Source organism: Cajanus cajan, chromosome 10, assembly GCF_000230855.2.
Source record: "Cajanus cajan strain Asha chromosome 10, NIPB_CcT2T_4, whole genome shotgun sequence".
Lineage (NCBI taxonomy): Eukaryota > Viridiplantae > Streptophyta > Magnoliopsida > Fabales > Fabaceae > Cajanus > Cajanus cajan.
The window spans coordinates 12,524,440-12,543,076 of NC_138526.1; the positions used below are offsets into that span (position 1 = coordinate 12,524,440).

The 18,637-nt window shown below is 34.4% G+C and overlaps 2 protein-coding genes across 2 annotated transcripts; one reads left to right on the plus strand and one right to left on the minus strand.

The window, feature by feature from the left end:
• The first annotated feature begins 1,486 nt into the window (after positions 1-1,486).
• Positions 1,487-3,312, plus strand: LOC145952313 (uncharacterized). Its single transcript, XM_083064653.1, has 3 exons — positions 1,487-1,622; positions 1,695-2,369; positions 2,462-3,312. The coding sequence occupies exons 1-3, from the start codon at positions 1,487-1,489 to the stop codon at positions 3,310-3,312; spliced, it is 1,662 nt and encodes a 553-aa protein (XP_082920779.1).
• Positions 3,313-13,821: 10,509 nt separating this feature from the next.
• Positions 13,822-17,022, minus strand: LOC109806239 (uncharacterized). The gene is made up of 4 exons (XM_083064654.1): positions 16,695-17,022; positions 16,536-16,595; positions 14,503-16,028; positions 13,822-14,436 (listed from the first exon to the last, which is right to left on the minus strand). Exons 1-4 carry the CDS (start codon positions 17,020-17,022, stop codon positions 13,822-13,824), a joined length of 2,529 nt encoding a protein of 842 aa, XP_082920780.1.
• Positions 17,023-18,637: the final 1,615 nt, after the last annotated feature.

Below are 18,637 nucleotides of genomic sequence, written 5' to 3' on the forward strand. Positions count from 1 at the left end.
CTTAAATATTAATTTGTAATTATAAAGTTTATTTTTCTGTAATTTATATTATTTTTGTATATATATTTTTGTCCTTTAAATAATTTTAAATAGGCGCTGTGGCCTACAGCGACTCTTAGTGTCGCTGTGGCCCACAACGCCAGTAATTTTTTTTTTTTTTTAGTTATTAACTTATTTTGTTTGGAAATTTGTTTAATTTATATTTAGCACTTAAATATTAATTTGTAATTATAAAGTTTATTTTTCTGTAATTTATATTATTTTTGTATATATATTTTTGTCCTTTAAATAATTTTAAATAGGCGCTGTGGCCTACAGCGACTCTTAGTGTCGATGTGGCCCACAGCGACAATATCACTATATATACCACCCCTAGCTACGTTTTTTTCACAGTTGAAATCATATACTTATTAGTTACGTTTTGGTTGATTTAAATCTCTGAGCTAGTTACGTTTGTTTCTGATTCGGTGAGTATAATTTTGTTTTTTTTAAGATATAAATTGTAGGTATTTGCACTAATTAATTTTTTGTTGTTGCAGATATTATGGATCAAATGATTGCTTATATTTACACTGGAAAGATGTATGAAGGTGCTGAAGGTGTAACATTTGATGGACCAAAAAAAGGAATGTATATTAAACGAGGTATCACTTTGGATATATTAAAGAGAAGGATTCACAACAAATTTAATCTTAACTCAAATCAAGTGATATTATCTGTAAGTTACAGATTTTTAGTTTCACAAGGTGATAACAACATATATTCTTCATTGGAATTGAGTGACGATGATGATGTACAGTGCATGATAGAAGCATTTCAGAGCCAGAATGTGATGCCAATAATGGAATTATATGCTGAAATAGGTATGCAAGAATCTTCTACTTTTTCATTAGAAAATTTGTCAATTCAACGATCACCTTTGATCACAAGAGATGAAGATGAAGATGACGATGAAGATGAAGACTATCATGTTTCATCATCATATGAAAGCATTGATGAATCGAATGAAGATGAAATTGATAATTGTGAACCATCTGATGATGAGGTGCAGCCGGATGTTCTTGTTAATAGTCCAATGGTTGAACCAATTTCAATGTATCCACCTACTGAAGGTAACATCGGAAAATTAAAATTGTCAATAATTTGTTATTTGTTTAAAATAAATTGTTGAAATTGATTTTATGGAAATTAATAAATTCATTATTATTAAAATAGGTAGAAGTCAATTTTGGGGTAATTTACCCCACTACACTAACATCAATTGGAATCATCCCGATGAAGAAGATATCCCAGGGATGGATGTCGGTAGTACTTGGTCAATTGGGCAAGATTTATATGTGGGGTTGGAGTTTGAGAATAAAGATGCAGTTAAAAATGCAGTCAAGCAAAATGCAATGAGAATGCATCAAAGTTTTTATGTGGTTGAGTCAAAAAGACTAAGTGGGTTGTTAGATGTCCAAATGCACATGATGGATGTGGATGGTACATGAGAGCCATTGAGTCAAAGAGATCTGATAAGTGGACAGTGACTCGGTGGTGTGGACGTCATACGTGTTTGAACATGTCTTTGTCCCAAGATCATGCTAAGTTAGATTCTGAGTTAATTGCAACATTCATACAAGGTAAGTTCTACAAAGTTTATAGTTTATATTAATAATAATTTCTGTTAGTGTTTACTAATATTTAATATGTAGGAATGGTTAACCAAGATCCATCAATCAAGATTAGCCTTATCCAAGAGAGAATAACATCTCAAACTGGGTTTAAAATATCTTATAGAAAGGCTTGGATGGCGAAACAAAAAGCAATTGTTAACGTTTTTGGAGATTGGGAAGAATCGTATGCTTATTTACCTCGATGGCTGCAATACATTAAAGAAATTGCTCCAGGGTCATTTTATGATCTGTGTCATGATGAGTTTTTTGTTGGTAATCGTTGTCATCGTGGTTACCGTCAATTTCACAGATTATTCTGGACATTCAAGTCGTGTTGTGATGCCTTTAATTTTTGTAAACCGTTGATACAAGTTGATGGCACTCATCTATATGGCAAGTATCGAGGTACATTGCTCATTGCTACAACTCAAGATGGTAATAACAACGTTCTTCCTCTTGCATTTGCTGTTGTTGAAGGAGAAACATTACTTGCGTGGTCGTGGTTCTTGTCTCATTTGCGGTTACATGTTACAAACAAAGAAGGGATATGTTTAATATCTGATCGACATCGTAGCATTAAATCAACCATTGACAATGAGGCAATTGGTTGGAGACCGCCAAATGCATATCACAAGTACTGCATTAGACACATTGCAAGTAATTTTAATACTCGATTCAAGGATGTGAAACTTAAACAAAAGCTTGTGAAGTTAGGTACGTATTGTTATTTTAAAATTTTTAATCATTTGTAAATATTTTATTGTGCATTATTTATAATTTGTGCATTATTTATAATTTGTATGCAGGGTATACACCGTGTAAGCACATTTTTTATCGCAATTTGCAAAAGTTTTGTGAATCTAACCCTGATGTTCAAAGGTGGATAGGAGCTATATCAAAAGACAAATGGAGTATGGCATATGATGCAGATGGTCGAAGATATGGTCACATGACAACAAATTTGTCTGAATGTGTTAACAAGGTGTTAAAGGATTGTAGAAATCTCCCTATCACTGCATTAGTTCGGTCGACGTATACTAGGTGCGCTGAGTATTTTAGTAATCGTGGTAGTCGTGCTTTAGCCGATGTTTCATCTGGGAAGGTCTTCGTTTCAAAGTTGGTTGAAGCTTTGCAAAAAAATCAAGAAGAGGCTTGTTCCCACCAAGTTTGTAGATACGACATTGAATCTTCAAAATTTGAGGTTCAAGAGGCATTTGATCCAATAACACAAACAGGAGGGAAGAAATGGGTAGTGAATTTAAAGGAACGATACTGTCAATGCAGAAAGTTTACAGCATTTCATTATCCTTGTTCTCATGTTATAGCTGCATGTGGTGTTGTTAGCATTGATTACTACCAGTTTATAGATCCTGTTTATACTAGTGATTATGTTTTAAAAGCCTACTCTGGTCCGTGGGAACCAATCGGAAATGAAGACTTAATCCCTCCGAGTAATGAGGATTGGATACTTGTCCCAGATCCAACATCAGTGCGCGGGAAAGGGAGACCGAAATCCACAAGAATTAGAAACGAAATGGATTGGGTTGAGAGCTCACAACGACGACCAAAATGTAGCATATGCAAACAAGAGGGTCACAACAGGCGCAATTGTCCATCTAAGTCTAATAATCAGTCGATAAGTTTTGAAGATGTTTAGAATTTGTTAAACATATTGTAATTAGTAATGTGTATTCATGATGGTCATTGTATAACATAATGTAATTACTATTGTCTATTGATAATTATACAAAATCTACTCATCATCGTCTTCCTCATCTTCCTGATGATGATGCCCTCTATCAGTAGCAGGAGTTAGAATACACCGTCGTCGTCTTTCCCTTGCAGCCCTTTGAGGATTTCTTCGAACACGTCTTTGTTCTGGCGGTGATGGGTGATGACTAGCCTCCGCAGAAAATTGTGGACGCAAATCAACACCTGCAATGTCATATTTGACACAAATTATTAATATTGATATAATTATAAGAAGAAAAGAATAACAAAATAATAAAATATGAGTAGACCTGATGTATAAGTGTGACTGATATAATCATGATCATACGGAATATGAAAAGGTGCTTCCTGACTAGATTGTGTGGCATCCTGTGGCATACTTAGCTGTGGAGTCATTAAAGGGGAATGTCCAAAAATATGATCCATCATTTCTGATGACATAGTTGGTTCCGGTGATGAGTCTAAACCAAGTGACTCACAGATATGTGTAGTAGTCATCGGAACTGATGTCTCAAAACCTGGAGGGCGAGGTGGAGTGTACCAATATGTGTATTGGGACTGCGATGGATAAGTGGGCTCCTGAGAAGGAATATAATATAACCCTGCTGCTCTATCTGGCACTGTAGGGTACATCTGATCCATCGCCTCAACTGGCGTTCTTCGTCTAGGTAACCCTCCAGCCTCCCTTGACTGTGCAGGAACATTGAAAGTCCCCACGTCATATGAACCAGGGGGAAGGGGTGCTTCCTCAGCTGGCTCAACGAATCTAGCCCTATAGTCATCAGATATCGATAATAATCGATTAGTCTGCTCTGTGACTGCTTCCATAGAAAACTCTGGGCTGCCATGAGGAGATGTCAAGTATGCCAAGCATTCAGTTACGTCTCCCTACATATACAAAACATAAAAAAATTAGTTTACCACTTTATAATTTAACAAAATATTATATTAAAATATGAGTTGTAATATGCACATACCACAATCGAGTCTTTAACTTCATCAGGATCAATGTACAATTTCCCCTTTCTGCGATACCACCTCATGTATTCAGAATTTGGACCTAATAGTCCAACCTGTGGAGAAGTAGGTGCAAAGTGGTATGCATATCGATTGGCCCATGCTCAAGTGCTGGACTTAATATTGTAGTTCAATCGTCATCAGTCTTTCCCCGCAGGGTCAACGCATGCACATGAGCAGGAGTCATTGGAGGATTTGGAACTGGTTGTTGGTAACCAAATTTCCTCATGACCCTATCAGGCTGATGCCATTCACAAATACACAGAGAAAGTAACGGGATTACAGAACCCCAAATACGAATCCCCTGTGTACAGTCCTCGGGCATCTGTTCCAAAGGCGGATATGGTTGCCAAATAATCTGTAAATAAAAAAATGTAATTAGTTTATATTAAAATACTAATAACTTACATAATGAAAACCGTTAACCCTTCAATTTTATTTACTTACAGATTTTCTGGTCAACCGATCAAAGAATTTGCGATAAAATTTAATATCATCGCTCATGCTTATTTTAATGGCTGTGTTGGACCACCTGAAATCAAAATGTAAACAATTAATTTCTATAACATTTATTCAATAATTTTAACAATGTTAATATTTTGAATTTCATCATACCTTAAACCAATAGGACAAGCTGGAGGAATAGGTGGAAATGGAGAAGACAGAATGGTTGGGAATCGTTCCCATGCCCATAACTGCAATAAAAGTGTAAATCCACCACAACTTGGCGTTTTGTAATCTGTAGAGGTGCATAAATTGCGATACAAATATCCAAGCACAGCAGCACCCCATGCATACGTCTTAATGGTCTGAAAGTCACCTAAGAACGCCAACCACCTCAATGAGACATAGCTGGAAGATCTATCAGGAAACAGAAGCCCTCCTATAAAGCGTAGTATCCAGGCTCGAGCATAAGGAAGCAACTGATATACCTCCTGTAGATCATCTGCAATGTCATTAAAATATGTTGCTAACCAAGATAATTTCACCCGATGTCCTTTAATTTGTGACTCAGGTGGAACAACACCTAAAAGATCATGAGCTGCAAAAAATAAAACAAATTATTTACCGATTTTTAATATTATAAAACACAATTACTTAAACAAAAAAATACAACTTAAAGTATAATTATTTTAGTACCTAATTCGAATATATTACCACTACCTCGACTTAACAGTGCTTCACCGTCAACTGGAAGACCAACAATCATACCAACATCTTGGAGAGTAATTGTGCATTCTCCAAATGGCATATGAAATGTGTGTGTTTCTGGTCTCCATCGTTCTACCAGAGCAGTTAATAAACCAGGACTCATTTTGATATAACTCAACCGAGCAATCCAACCAAATCCAGCCTGGTCTATTAACAGAACTATTTGATGTGGAATTCTGTCAATTCCATTACGTGTTGGAGCAGCACGTCGTGCTAATAATCTCCTATCTTCTTCTCTATTCCAAACATGTTGTGAAACATGTATGGATTGCAATGACAATAAATCATCCTCAACGGGTCCACAACTCACACGCATAGATGTAGAAGATGATGTCATCTATAACAAAATTTAACAGCACATTATTTCATCCATTATATAAATAAATTCAAAAATTATATATCTATTTTTAAAATAAATATAAATTACATAAAAAACATTTAATTCAATTTAAAATTTAAATAATTTTTAATTAAATTATATTTTAATAACACGAAATTAAAATAAATGAATTCAAATTTTAATATCAATTTAAATTTTAAATAATTTTTAATTAAATTAATTTTAAATTAGACGTTATTAAATTATATGAATTTATAATTTAAATTAATTTATTTTCTAAATAAATATAATTTAAACAGAATTAAAATAAATGAATTGAAATTTTAAATAAAATTATTTTTTAAATAAATATAACTTACACAGAAATAATTTAATTCAATTTAAAATTTAAATAATTTTTTATTAAATTCAATTTAAATATATAACTTACACAGAAATAATTTAATTCAATTTTAAATAACATTATTTTTTAAATAAATATAACTTACACAGAAATAATTTAATTTATTTTCATAATAAATATAATTTAAACAGAATTAGAATAAATGAATTCAAATTTTAAATATCATTTTTTTTAATAAATATAAGTTACACACAAATAAATCAATTCAAAATTTAAATATCTTTATTTTTAAAATAAATATAACTTACACAGAAATAATTTAATTTAATTTACAATTTAAATAAATATTTTTTATTTAAATTTAAATAACACGTTATTAACTTAAATTAATTTTTATTTTAAATTAAATTCTTTTCTGCAAAAATATAAATTAAACAGAATTCAAATAAATCAATTCAAAATTTAAAAATATTTATATTTAAAATAAATATAATTTACACAGAAATAATTTAATTCAATTTAAAATTTAATTAATTTTTTTAATTAAAATTTAATAACACGTTATTAAATTTAATTAATTTTTATTTTAAATTAAATTCTTTTCTACAAAAATATAAATTAAACAGAATTCAAATAAATCAATTCAAAATTAAAATATCTTTATTTTAAAATAAATATAACTTACACAGAAATAATTTAATTCTATTTAATATTCAAATAAATTTTTTTAATTAAATTTAAATAACACGTTATTAAACAGAAAATAATTACACAAAATAAATATAAAAAATTCTAACTAAATTACAGTAACTATGTCAAATGACGTAGCCTACAGCGACTTTCAAATAATTACACAAAAAAAATATAAATAATTCTAACTAAATTACAGTAACTATAAAAATTAATAAATTTAAATAAATTCTAAATTAAAGAAAATAATAAACATTAAAATACCTTAAAGCTTCAATAAATCTGGAACTCTAGAGAAATTCACAAAATAAAAAATACCCTGAAATAAAAATAAAAATATCTAAACGTTAAACAAAATTTAAAAGTAAGTAAATAATTTTTAAATAAATTAAACAGATAAATAAATAAATAAAAAACTTACCTGATGGAGACTCGTCTGGAAACAAAAATGAGAGGGGGGGACCATCTGAGGGTAAAAACCCTTATATAGGCATTTTATTTTATTTTTTTTACTGTATAAAGCCACGTGTCCAATTACTACTGGTTAAATCGGCGGTTATTTGACACGTGGCCACTGTAATAAATTTCTCAACCACCACCTGTGTCGCTGTGGCCTACAGCGCCCCAGTATCGCTGTAGGCCACAGCGCCACATTTTTTTTTAAAAATTATTCAAAAAATAGTTTTTTATCAACTTTTATTTTATTTACGCATATCATAAAAATATATATTTATATATTTAGCTATTTCTGATTTTTCTTTATTTTATACATTTTTAATTTTCTATTTACGTTTTTTAATTTTTAAAATATGTGACGTTGTGGCCTACAACATCACTATATTTCTGTTTTTTTTTAATTATTAAATAAATTGTTTTTGATCACATTTTTTTTATTTAGGAATATCATACAAATATGTACTTATAAATATTTACCTATTTCTCATTTTTCTTTATTTTATACATTTTTTTTTGTATTTACGTTTTTTATTTTTAAAATAAGTGCCGTTGTGGCCTACAACGCCACTATATTTCTAATTTTTTTAAAATTATTAAATAAATTGTTTTTGATCACATTTTTTTTATTTAGGAATATCATACAAATATGTACTTATAAATATTTACCTATTTCTCATTTTTCTTTATTTTATACGTTTTTTTTTTGTATTTACGTTTTTTATTTTTAAAATAAGTGCCGATGTGGCCTACAGCGCCACTATATTTCTGATTTTTAAAAAAAAATTTAATTATTAAAAAAAACTTAAATTCTTTTTTATCACATTTTAATTATTATAAATATTTTTTTTTAAAACTGGCGCTGTACATTCTGTTTCTTTTTTTTTTTTTAATTATAACTTCTTTTTTTTATCACATTTTAATTATTAAAATTAATTTTTTATAAACTGGCGCTGTGGCCTACAACGCCACTAGATTTCTATTTTTTTAAAAAAATTATTAAATAATTTATTTTTTATGACATTTTAATTATTAAAAATAATTGTTTTTTTATATATGTGGCTCTTTAGGCTGTAGGTTCTGTTTCCTTTTTTTTTAAATTATAACTTGTTTTTTTTATCACATTTTAATTATTAAAATTAATTTTTTATTAACTAGCGCTGTGGCCTACAGCGCCACTATATTTCTATTTTTTTTAAAAAAATTATTAAATAATTTGTTTTTTATCACATTTTAATTATTAAAAATAATTGTTTTTTTATATATGTGGCGCTTTAGGCTACAGCGACTTTATTGAAGCTGTTTTGTGGCGCTATAGGCTGTAGCGACACTATTAATATGGCTTTCATGGCTTTCTTGAAGTGTAAAAATGGCCACGTGGCATGGGTGTCGCTATGGGCCATAGCGACACCGTTGTAAACAGCCCCAAAGCCGTAAATAAATTCAAAATAGCCCCATTTAGGTAAATAACTTGGTCAACGACCCCACTTTGGTCAAAAAGCCATTAAAATAAGTTTCTTATTGTGAGAGACGGTCTAAGCCTTCCCACGAAAACCTCCACCAAACTCTTATTAATAATTTTGTTAGGGGTGAACAAAGGCATGCCAAGTATTCGACTTGAGACCGTCTCTTTCTCTCTCTTTCATTCTCTTTGCTACTTCCCATCATTTATTCATATCATGAGGGGCTCTGAAAAGGCCGCGAAAATTTAATTATTTTAGTAGTTAATTATATGCATAATTGATTATTATTAGGGATGGTAAAAATACTTACATCCGTAGGTATTTGTAGGTAAAATTTGATATGGATAATAAATAGATAAGTTAATTAGGTACCCGTAGATAATGGGAACGAATAATTTTTTACCTATTTATAAATGGGGCAGAGGCGGGTATGATGATATCCATACCCGCGGATACCCGATTAATAATATTTTTTAAATATCTCAATATCATTGTACCTAGGGGTGGGTAGACGGACCCGGGTCCGCGGACCGGTCCGTAAGTCCGCGGATTTCGCGGATAACGGACCTGTTTTTTTCAAATCCGTATGACTATGTCTAATTTTTGAGCCCGGCCCGTGAAATCCGCTGACGGCGGATTTAATCCGCGGGCTCGCGGGCTAGTCCGCGGACTTTACTAATTAATATTTTTAAATATTATGATTTTAATATTAAGTTGTGTATTTAATTTTTTAAATTATTATGACATTAAAATTATGTCTAGTTGGTAAGTATTTGTTATTTGAATTACTTTTATGACATTTTGATTCTTTTATTATTGAAAGTTTGGTACTATTATTTAAGTATTTGTAATTATTTTTATTTTAATATTTTAATATTTTAATATTTAATATTTCAAACCATTTTAACTATTGATAAATTTTAGTATGATAAAATTTAGCTTATAAATAAAAATAAAAAAAAATTCTTCTAATTTTATGTATTTTTATTTTTTAAAAATTTATTTTTTAGAACCATTATTTAGGCCCGCGGACTGGTCTGTTATCCGCGGATTTTGGCAGGCCGGATACGGACTTAAAAAGTAAGTCCATTTATTTTACTGACCGGACTTATCCGGCCCGTATAAAATGCGGGTTTTACAGACCGGGCCTTAAATGGGCCGGATCGGTCCGTATAGCTACCCCTTTGTACCACATAACCCTAAAATTACACTCTCTCATCTTATTTTCTTACAAAAGTGAGGTTGATGAAGTTACCAATATATGTTAAGCATGTTATAGAATTATGTTGGATGTAATTTGATTAATTTTCTAGCATTGATTGGACCAATAAGATTTATGTATTTTAAGTTATTTACTTTCGTTTGGAATTATGAGATTGAATTATTGTAATTTTGTAATGTGAAACTTTCACTTATGAAATTGATGCATTTTAAGCCTCCACCTAACTCTTATTAATAACTTTGTTAGGCGTGAACAAAGGCATGCTAAGTATTTCACTTGGCACGGTCTCTTTCTCTCTCTCATTCTCTTTGGTGTTTTCCATCATTTATTCATACCATGAGGTGATGAGGGACTCTGAAAAAGCCGTGAAAATTTGATTATTTTAATAATTAATTATATGCATAATTGATTATTATTATAATTTTTTATGATCAAAATGAGGTTTTGTTTAAATAAATTTACTAATAAACACTTTTAAAATGTATAATTTTATTATGATACAATAAAAATTAATTTTATGTAATAAATCAGTTTAAAAAATTAAAAAATAATTATAAATTTCAAATTTTTAATTTCATAAAGACAACTTAATTTTTTAAATAAATTTATTTATTTTTTACAAATTTAAGTTATTGTTTTAAACACATAGTTTTTTTCTAAACATTTTTTCCCATAAATAAAGCTGAAATTTGGTATTATAAATTTTCCTGGCATGCATAAATCGATAGAAAAATCGTTCATCCTCTCTGTGACCCACCTTAATTATTAATAAAACCCAGAAACTCAAATTTTGTTAACATGTTCTTTCTACATCATGGGGAAGGGGTCCATATTGATCAGGCAAGAAAACCCTTATACCATTGTGTTTGTGGAGGATTTCGTTCGTAGGTTCTTTTTGTTCGAACTAGCACGAGTTCACGTTTCAATTTATGCGTGTTCGTGACATGACAGAATCGAAGACTTTCGGTGAAAGAATAAATTCGTATAAACAACGAATAGAGTCAAATTAGGGTGTTGTTTCAGCACGTCAGAAGATCTATGCCTTTTGTTTCGAGCACTTCAGAAGATCTATGCTGGTTTTAGTACATCAGAAGATCTATGCTCATGTTTCGAGCACGTCAAAAGATCTATGCTAGTTTTTAGCACGTCAGAAGATCTATGCTTGTTTCAGCACATCAGAAGATCTATGCTAATTGTACAATCAAATTCATGCATGTAAGAATTAACGTGAATCGAACAGATGACATGTATATTGACTGCAAAAATCATATCCTTCATTAAATGGTAACAGAATTACAATTTGTAACGATAACGAAACATGTTCAGAATAACTACACTACACTAGATTAGATTATGCTATGCTATGCTATGCTATGCTACTCCTAAAAAAGGAAAAAGAAAGGTGGTCGAGAAATCGTACCCAAAGCTGTCTCGTATGCACAGTATGCCTTATGCGCAGGCTACGGAGTGTGTGTGAGGTATTGTGGGAATTAGATTTCTGACCTTTTGCTACGAGCATGGCTCCTTTAATTTATAGACAAAGATTTGGGAAAAAATAACTGTTTCTGACGCACCCCGGAAGTGCATAACCGTTCTAAACTTTCACGTAGTGGCCTGCTCCCGGGCCCGTCTCTGGATAATTCTTGGAACTGCTCGTTAACTTCCCCAAACCGTTCTGCAGCCTTTGACACTTATCCCATGTTACTTCAACCGCTCCTAATTCGTGTCTCCTTTAAGTTCTCCATTCTGAGAGGTTATGAAATGTATTCGTATATGTCCGGATTCTTGGGATTTCGAGTAACCAACAAAAACTATACTTGAATGTTTCCTGATTCTGCTTGTACTTTGAGAGGTTGCTAGGCTGTGAGCCCTTTTCCTGAGCAGCACCCTTCCTGGTTCGAGGATTTCGAGAGTTTCGTGAAAACTGTCTTCGCGTATCTCCTGATCCTCTTCAAGCTTTGTATACCTTCTTTAGAAACTTCTCTCAATCATCTAGGATTTTCGAGCACCCTTGTGTTTCGAGTGTCTCCGAATTCATTTTCTGGTACTAACAAATGCCCCCTGGAAAACATTTGTTTCAAGGTAACTGAGAAAGAATATTTTCCAATACCTCAATCATTTTTCTCTGATAAGACCCTATAGCCACGTGCTTCTCGCGAGAATTAAATGCCCCTGATATTTTAATTCCAAATTTCTCATTTTCGTATCTGCTACAATAAATTTGGCGGCACTGATTCCGCTTTAATTTGATTTTATCCTTAATAATGATTGCCTTTTTTAGAAAAAGGTGGATTCAGAGGTGTTTGAATCTTCTTCTGAGAGCCCTCGAAGTGCTCCTACTTCTACTGTTGTTCCATCTTCTCAAGATGTTATTGAAATTCGTGAATCGGCCTCTCCTCCTGAATGTCCTGAGGTATGTTCTGTTAACTCTCGATCTCTCACTTTTCTGACCGCCCTCGAACTAGTGCATTGTTACAATACTTTTTCATAACAGGTGGTTTCTTCCAATGTTCTTACGGCCACTGTTCCTGTCACCGTACCCACTATTGAACCTTCCCCTCCTGGTCCTGTGCAAGGTGATGCACCTTCCTTCAATTTTGACACAGGGGTTTCTTCTAGGCAAGGTAGGTGATTCTTGGACATCATGGTATTCCACCAAAGAATATTTTGTCTCACTGACATATCCTTTTCGTGCAGGTCTAGAGGTAACTTCTGAGGACAAACAAACTCCTCCTTCCGGTCAACCTGTGAGTTCTACTGATGTTGTCCCTTCCGACACTCTGCTATCTTCTATTCCTCCAGATGACATAGACCTCATAAGCTTTTTTGATGACGAAGCCGCCCAAGACGACATTTTCGAGGTCTTGGAGAATTGGACTAGCGGGACTTCGGCTTCTAGGAAGACCCAAGAAACCGTTGAGAGCTTTCAATCGCTATTATCTTCCTTCCGTTCGAAAGCCTATGTGGATCATCTCGATCAAGCTCTCATGGATCCTCAATTCAAACTGGCGATTGAACGGATGGTTGATGATCTAAATGCCTTTCCTGATCTTCCTCTGGAGGTCACCACAGAACTAAACGAATATGCTCATACTTTTGCTGCAGCCTCCGAGTTGCATACGAAGTGGTCTACTTCGAATCAGGAGATGGTTCAGATCGAGGCTGATACGGAAGAGGATCGACCTAAATTGGAAAAGCTCAAGACTGAACTTCTTTCAATCAAGGATTCCACTTCTCAGATAGTTCTTGAATTGATGAAGCTCAAGCAATCTGAGGAAGATGCGGAGCGTACCATTTCTGCCCTGCAACGAGACCTTGACTCGATTAAGTCCAAACATGCTGCTTTGAAGCTTCAAAGCCAAGAGATTATGTTGAAGCAAAAGGGTTTGCGAGATGAAGGAAAAGGCATATCTCTCAGACTTTCAAAGTCTTTGGATCAAAAGAGAAGATTGGAGGTATTGTGTGCTTCGCGGAAGCAAAGTCTCGACCAAGCCTACTAGGCATATGAAGCACTCAAATCCAAATTCTGCAAGTGATCGAAAACTTGAGAGATTCCTATTTATAATTTAATATTTATCCGCTTGTACCTTTATTGCTTATCTCTTTGAACACTCGTCTTAGTACATGCTACTTTCATGAAATTTCTTCAAGTATTTTCCGTTGATCACTTAACTTGCATTTCTCGAATTTAACTCTTAGATCAAGTATGCATTGTTCGAGTAGAGTCTTTCGATGATGAACGGTCCTTCCCAATTATAGGTCCATTTACCCCGATCTGGAGATTTTTGGTCCATTGAGAGGATGACTTTTAGGACTAAGTCTCCACTCGAAAATTGTTTGCTCTTAACCTTTTTGTTATAAATTCGAGCGATTTTTTCTTTCTGGTGAATAACTTTTTGCATGGCTATCATTCTTTCGTCATCCAGTCGAATTAGTTCATCATACATTAAGTTCCAATAATCCTCGACTGGTAATTCATTTTGCCTTTGCACGTGAACGAATTGCAAATTGATATCAATAGGCAAAATTGCTTCGTGACCATACACCAACTTGTATGGCGTAGTTTGAGTGGCATTCCTAGGTGAATTTCTATAAGCCCATAATACTTGCAGTAGTGCTTCATGCCACTTTCGAGGTTTACCAGAAATATGCTTTTTGATCAAAGCTATGATCACTTTGTTAGCAGCCTCAACTTGGCCATTAGCTTGTGCATAGTAGGGTTTCGAAGTAATCATTTTGATTCCTCTTGACTGGGCATACTGGACCACTTTTCGACCTGTGAACACTGTTCCTTGATCTGTAGTTACTGTCTGGGGTATTCCAAATCGAAATATAATATGGTCTTCAATAAAATTTATCACCTCTTTCTAATCAACCTCTTTTACGGGAATCGCTTCCACCCATTTCGTAAAATAATCGATGGCCACGATTATGTACTTATGGTTTTTTGCTGACGGAGGATGGATCTGGCCAATTATGTCAATTGCCCATCCTCGAAAAGGCCACGGCTTAACAATCGCGTGCAATTCGATTGCTGGTACTCTATGTATTGGGCCATGTTTCTGGCACTCTTCACAACCTTTTGCGAATTCGATACAATCTTTGAACATACTTGGCCAAAAATATCCTTTTCTGGACAAAGTCCATTTCATTTTCTCTCCCGCTTGATGGGAACCACAAATCCCTTCATGTACCTCTGCCATGGCTATGTAGATCTCATGATTTCCGAGGCACTTAAACAAAACTCCATCGAAACCTCTCTTGAATAATTCATCATTCAATATCACGTAATTGAGAGCTCGATATTTCACTTTTCTTTCAGCTTGCGAATTTGGACTTTGCAGATATTCGATTAGCTCTTTCCTCCAGTCCTGAATGGTTGAGGTGTCAATGGTGAGGCATTCGTGCTCGTCACTCAACTCATTCCTTATACAAACAAGAGATTCGAGACATTCCCTGCTTATCTTGTACCTGGATGCAATCTGAGCTAGTTCATTCGCAATTTCGTTCTCGTTACGAGAAATATGTTCTAATTGGACCTCATCGAATGAATTTAACAAAGTTGTAGCTCGAGAATTGCATTCAAGTAACTTTTTATTCATGCATTTATATTCTCGAGTTAACCGTTTAATCACGAGTTGCGAGTCACCTCGAATGATTATGTTCCTTGCCCCCAAGTCCTTAAGCAATTTTAGCCCAGTAATCAATGTTTCGTATTCAGTTTCATTATTCGAGCATTCAGATTTCGTTCTCAATGAGAATTTAGTGGGAATCCCACCCGGTGAAATAATCAGTAATCCGATTTCTGCTCCTAACTCGTGTTTCGATCCATCGAAAAATAATTCCCATGATTTCGTGGTTAAATAATTAACCTGTTCATTTAAATTCGAATTATCCACGAGAAAATCAGCGATTACTTGTCCTTTTGTGGCTTTGAGGGGAACAAACGTTAACGAATACTCGGTCAATGCAAGAGCCCATTTCACAACTCGAGAGTGAAGGATAGGCTTAGATAACATATATTTAATCACATTATTTCGACAGAACACGAATACATCATAAGGTTTAATATAATGCTTCAGCTTTGTACAAGCATAATACAAACTCAGACATAACTTCTCCAAAGGAGTGTATCTGATTTTTGCCTCGACTAACATCCTACTGATGTAATAAATGGCTCTCTCGATGCCATTTTCGTCATCTTGCGACAGCATGCCCGCAATAGTCGAATCATTGGCCGAGAGATACAATTTTAGCTTTCCTCCTTTAGAGGGTGGCACCATCACTAGAGGGTTGATCAAATAATTCTTGATCTCCTCGAATGCCTTATGATGATTTTCGTCCCATCGAAATTCTTCCTCTTTTTTCAATCGTAACAAAGGGAAAAACACCTTAGTCTTTCCTGATAAATTCGAAATAAATCTTCGAAGGAAATTTATCTTACCTAACAAAGACTGCAACTTTTTCTTATTCGAAGGAGGCTTAGTTTCCATGATGGCTCGAGACTTGTTCTTATCTATTTCAATGCCTTTCTAGTGTACGACGAACCCTAGGAAATCCCCCGCTGAAACATCGAAATCACATTTCAATGGATTCATTTTCAGCCCATGTTTCCTCATTCTCTCAAAAGACAATTTTAGGTGTTGTATGTGATCTATTTTTCGTTTCGATCCAATCACTATGTCATCAATATAAACCTGCATGAATTTTTTGATCAAGTCATGAAAAATTAAGTTCATTGCTCTTTGATATGTTGCACCAACATTTTTCAAGCCAAAAGGCATTACTACCCATTCGTAAGTTCCCAAGGCACCTGGGCACCTAAAGGCAGTTTTCGACACATCATTTTTAGCAATATAAATCTGGTTGTACCCAGAATATCCATCTAATAAACTTAAAATTTCATTACCTGCAATGACATCAATCATTGTTTCCGCAATAGGCATGGGATATGCATCATTAGGCGTGGCTGCATTCAAATCTCGAAAATCGATTCATACCCTCATTTTTCCATTCTTTTTTATAACAGGCATAATGTTTGATACCCAATCAGCGTACCTCGAAGTACGAATTAATTTAGCCTTCAGTAGCCTCTCGATTTCTTCTTTGATTTTTTCGATCACCTGCGGAGCAAACCTTCGTGGGTTTTGTTTCACTAGTTTCTTCCCCAAAATCATAGGCAACCTATGTTCTACCAAATTTCGATCCAAACCAGGCATTTCTTCATAGTCCCAAGCGAAGCAATCTTTATATTCGTGCAGGACCTGCACAATTTGCTCTTTAACACTCTTCTCCGCTAGTTTGCTAACATAGGTGATTCTCCTCTTTTCGATTGTACCCAGATTGACTTCCTCGAGAGGATCTTGAGATTCCACTTTAAGCCCATCATTTTCCATTTTCTCGAATCCTAGAGGAGCATCGTCAAAGACACAATCAAGTCTTTCTTTGATTCCTTTCGAATCCCTTTTCTGCTCATCCTTGAGTCTTACTCTGGGCGACCTTTCGCAGCTGTTTCGATTACCTCTTTTTGGTTTTTTTCTTTTTTGTCGGCCCGCAGAGCCGTTATAATTTCGATATTCATCGAATGCGTGCCCCCTTGGGCTCTTTCAACTTCACTACCTTCCTCGGCCTCATTGGCCGTTCTCTCGGCCATGTAGGCCGAAATTCGAGCTAAGAAGCTCGAACAAGGATCTTGTCTCATCATTCTCGCACTTGAGCTGATTCAATTTCGGCTCTGTGGATAAAAAATCCTCTTCGAACATCCCAATAGAAAGTCTTTTTAACACCCTCTTCAGCCTCCAAGACATCTGGGTCTGTGGCATCGAAAGGCTTAGTTCTTGCGAATGCAGTAATTTTTTGATCCGCGAAATACATTCCCGTCTCCTACTCTTTCTGATCTGCATCCAACACTTCTAATTGTTCGTCATCATTCCAGAAAAATATTTTCTGGTGCACTGTCGAAGGTACTGCTCCCATTCCGTGGATCCATTCTCTTCCTAATAGCACATTAAAGTTAGCTTTCGAGGGAGTGACAATAAACATGGTGGTCCTTCTCACACTACCAATTTGCATATTTAACAATATCATCCCTTCTGGTTGAGAAGATTTTCCAGCATAATCAGAAATAAGGATATTGTGAGGTTTCAGATCTGCCAAAGTCTTCCCAAAACGTTTCAGCAATGTCTGTGGGAGTATGTTTACAGCAGCACCTCCATCCACTAGGACTTTGTTGACTTCAATTCCTTCGATCATAAGGGTCAACAATAAAGGTTTCAGATGGTCCTTCATTTCTGGGGTAGGTGAATCGAACACTGCTGAATTGAACTTTGGAATGACTCGAGATATTCGATTCACCCATACTATTTTTGACTCATAGTTGGGGTCACCGAAAAAGTCTTCACGGTGTATGTCTTCCTGTTCATTCACAAATTCCATTGCTTCAGCATATTCGGAAGGTAAGATTGATACCACTCCGCAAATATCTTCGAGAGAGTCCTTAAAACCACTTTCAAAACAATCCGTGATCAAATCTTCCTCATCCTCTACGAATTTCTTAGATACCCCACTTTCGTAAGGTACAGGAATCGAAAATCGATTACCTTTGTGTCCCTCAAAAGCTGCCTTTCTCATTCTCTGTTGCATTCTCCATTGAGTCTTGGTAAGGCCATTAAAAGGATATTTAATTCCTCTTCCAGAACCTCCTTGCATGTTTGACCTAAATCGGGGTCCTCTAGAAAATGGGTTTTTCGAGTAGTTCACAATTTGCTTTCCTCGACCCATTCCAACATTGGGCCTTTGTGGAGAAGTCCACTTCCTAATGGAAACATGCGCATTTGGCAGGTATGTATTACCAACTCGGGAGGAGTTGTACATCTCCATCTTTCCGATGGGAGCCATAGGAGCATTGCCTTGTGGCATATGAACTTGACGCATTACTATGCCAGTGTTCACTTTCGACTTTCCTCGAGCTTTCTCAGCTTTATAATTTTTCATAATTTCATATTCCTCGAA

Coding starts and splice junctions, on each gene's coding strand:
- LOC109806239 (XM_083064654.1), bottom strand. CDS start 17,022: ATGGAAAATGATGGGCTTAAAGTGGAATCTCAAGATCCTCTCGAGGAA. Junction 16,596..16,694: donor ACTGAAGGCTAAATTAATTC/GTACTTCGAGGT, acceptor ATTTGAATGCAG/CCACGCCTAATGATGCATAT. Junction 14,437..14,502: donor AAGCGATTCCCGTAAAAGAG/GTTGATTAGAAA, acceptor GGAATACCCCAG/ACAGTAACTACAGATCAAGG.
- LOC145952313 (XM_083064653.1), top strand. CDS start 1,487: ATGAGAGCCATTGAGTCAAAGAGATCTGATAAGTGGACAGTGACTCGG. Junction 1,623..1,694: donor AATTGCAACATTCATACAAG/GTAAGTTCTACA, acceptor TTTAATATGTAG/GAATGGTTAACCAAGATCCA. Junction 2,370..2,461: donor ACAAAAGCTTGTGAAGTTAG/GTACGTATTGTT, acceptor ATTTGTATGCAG/GGTATACACCGTGTAAGCAC.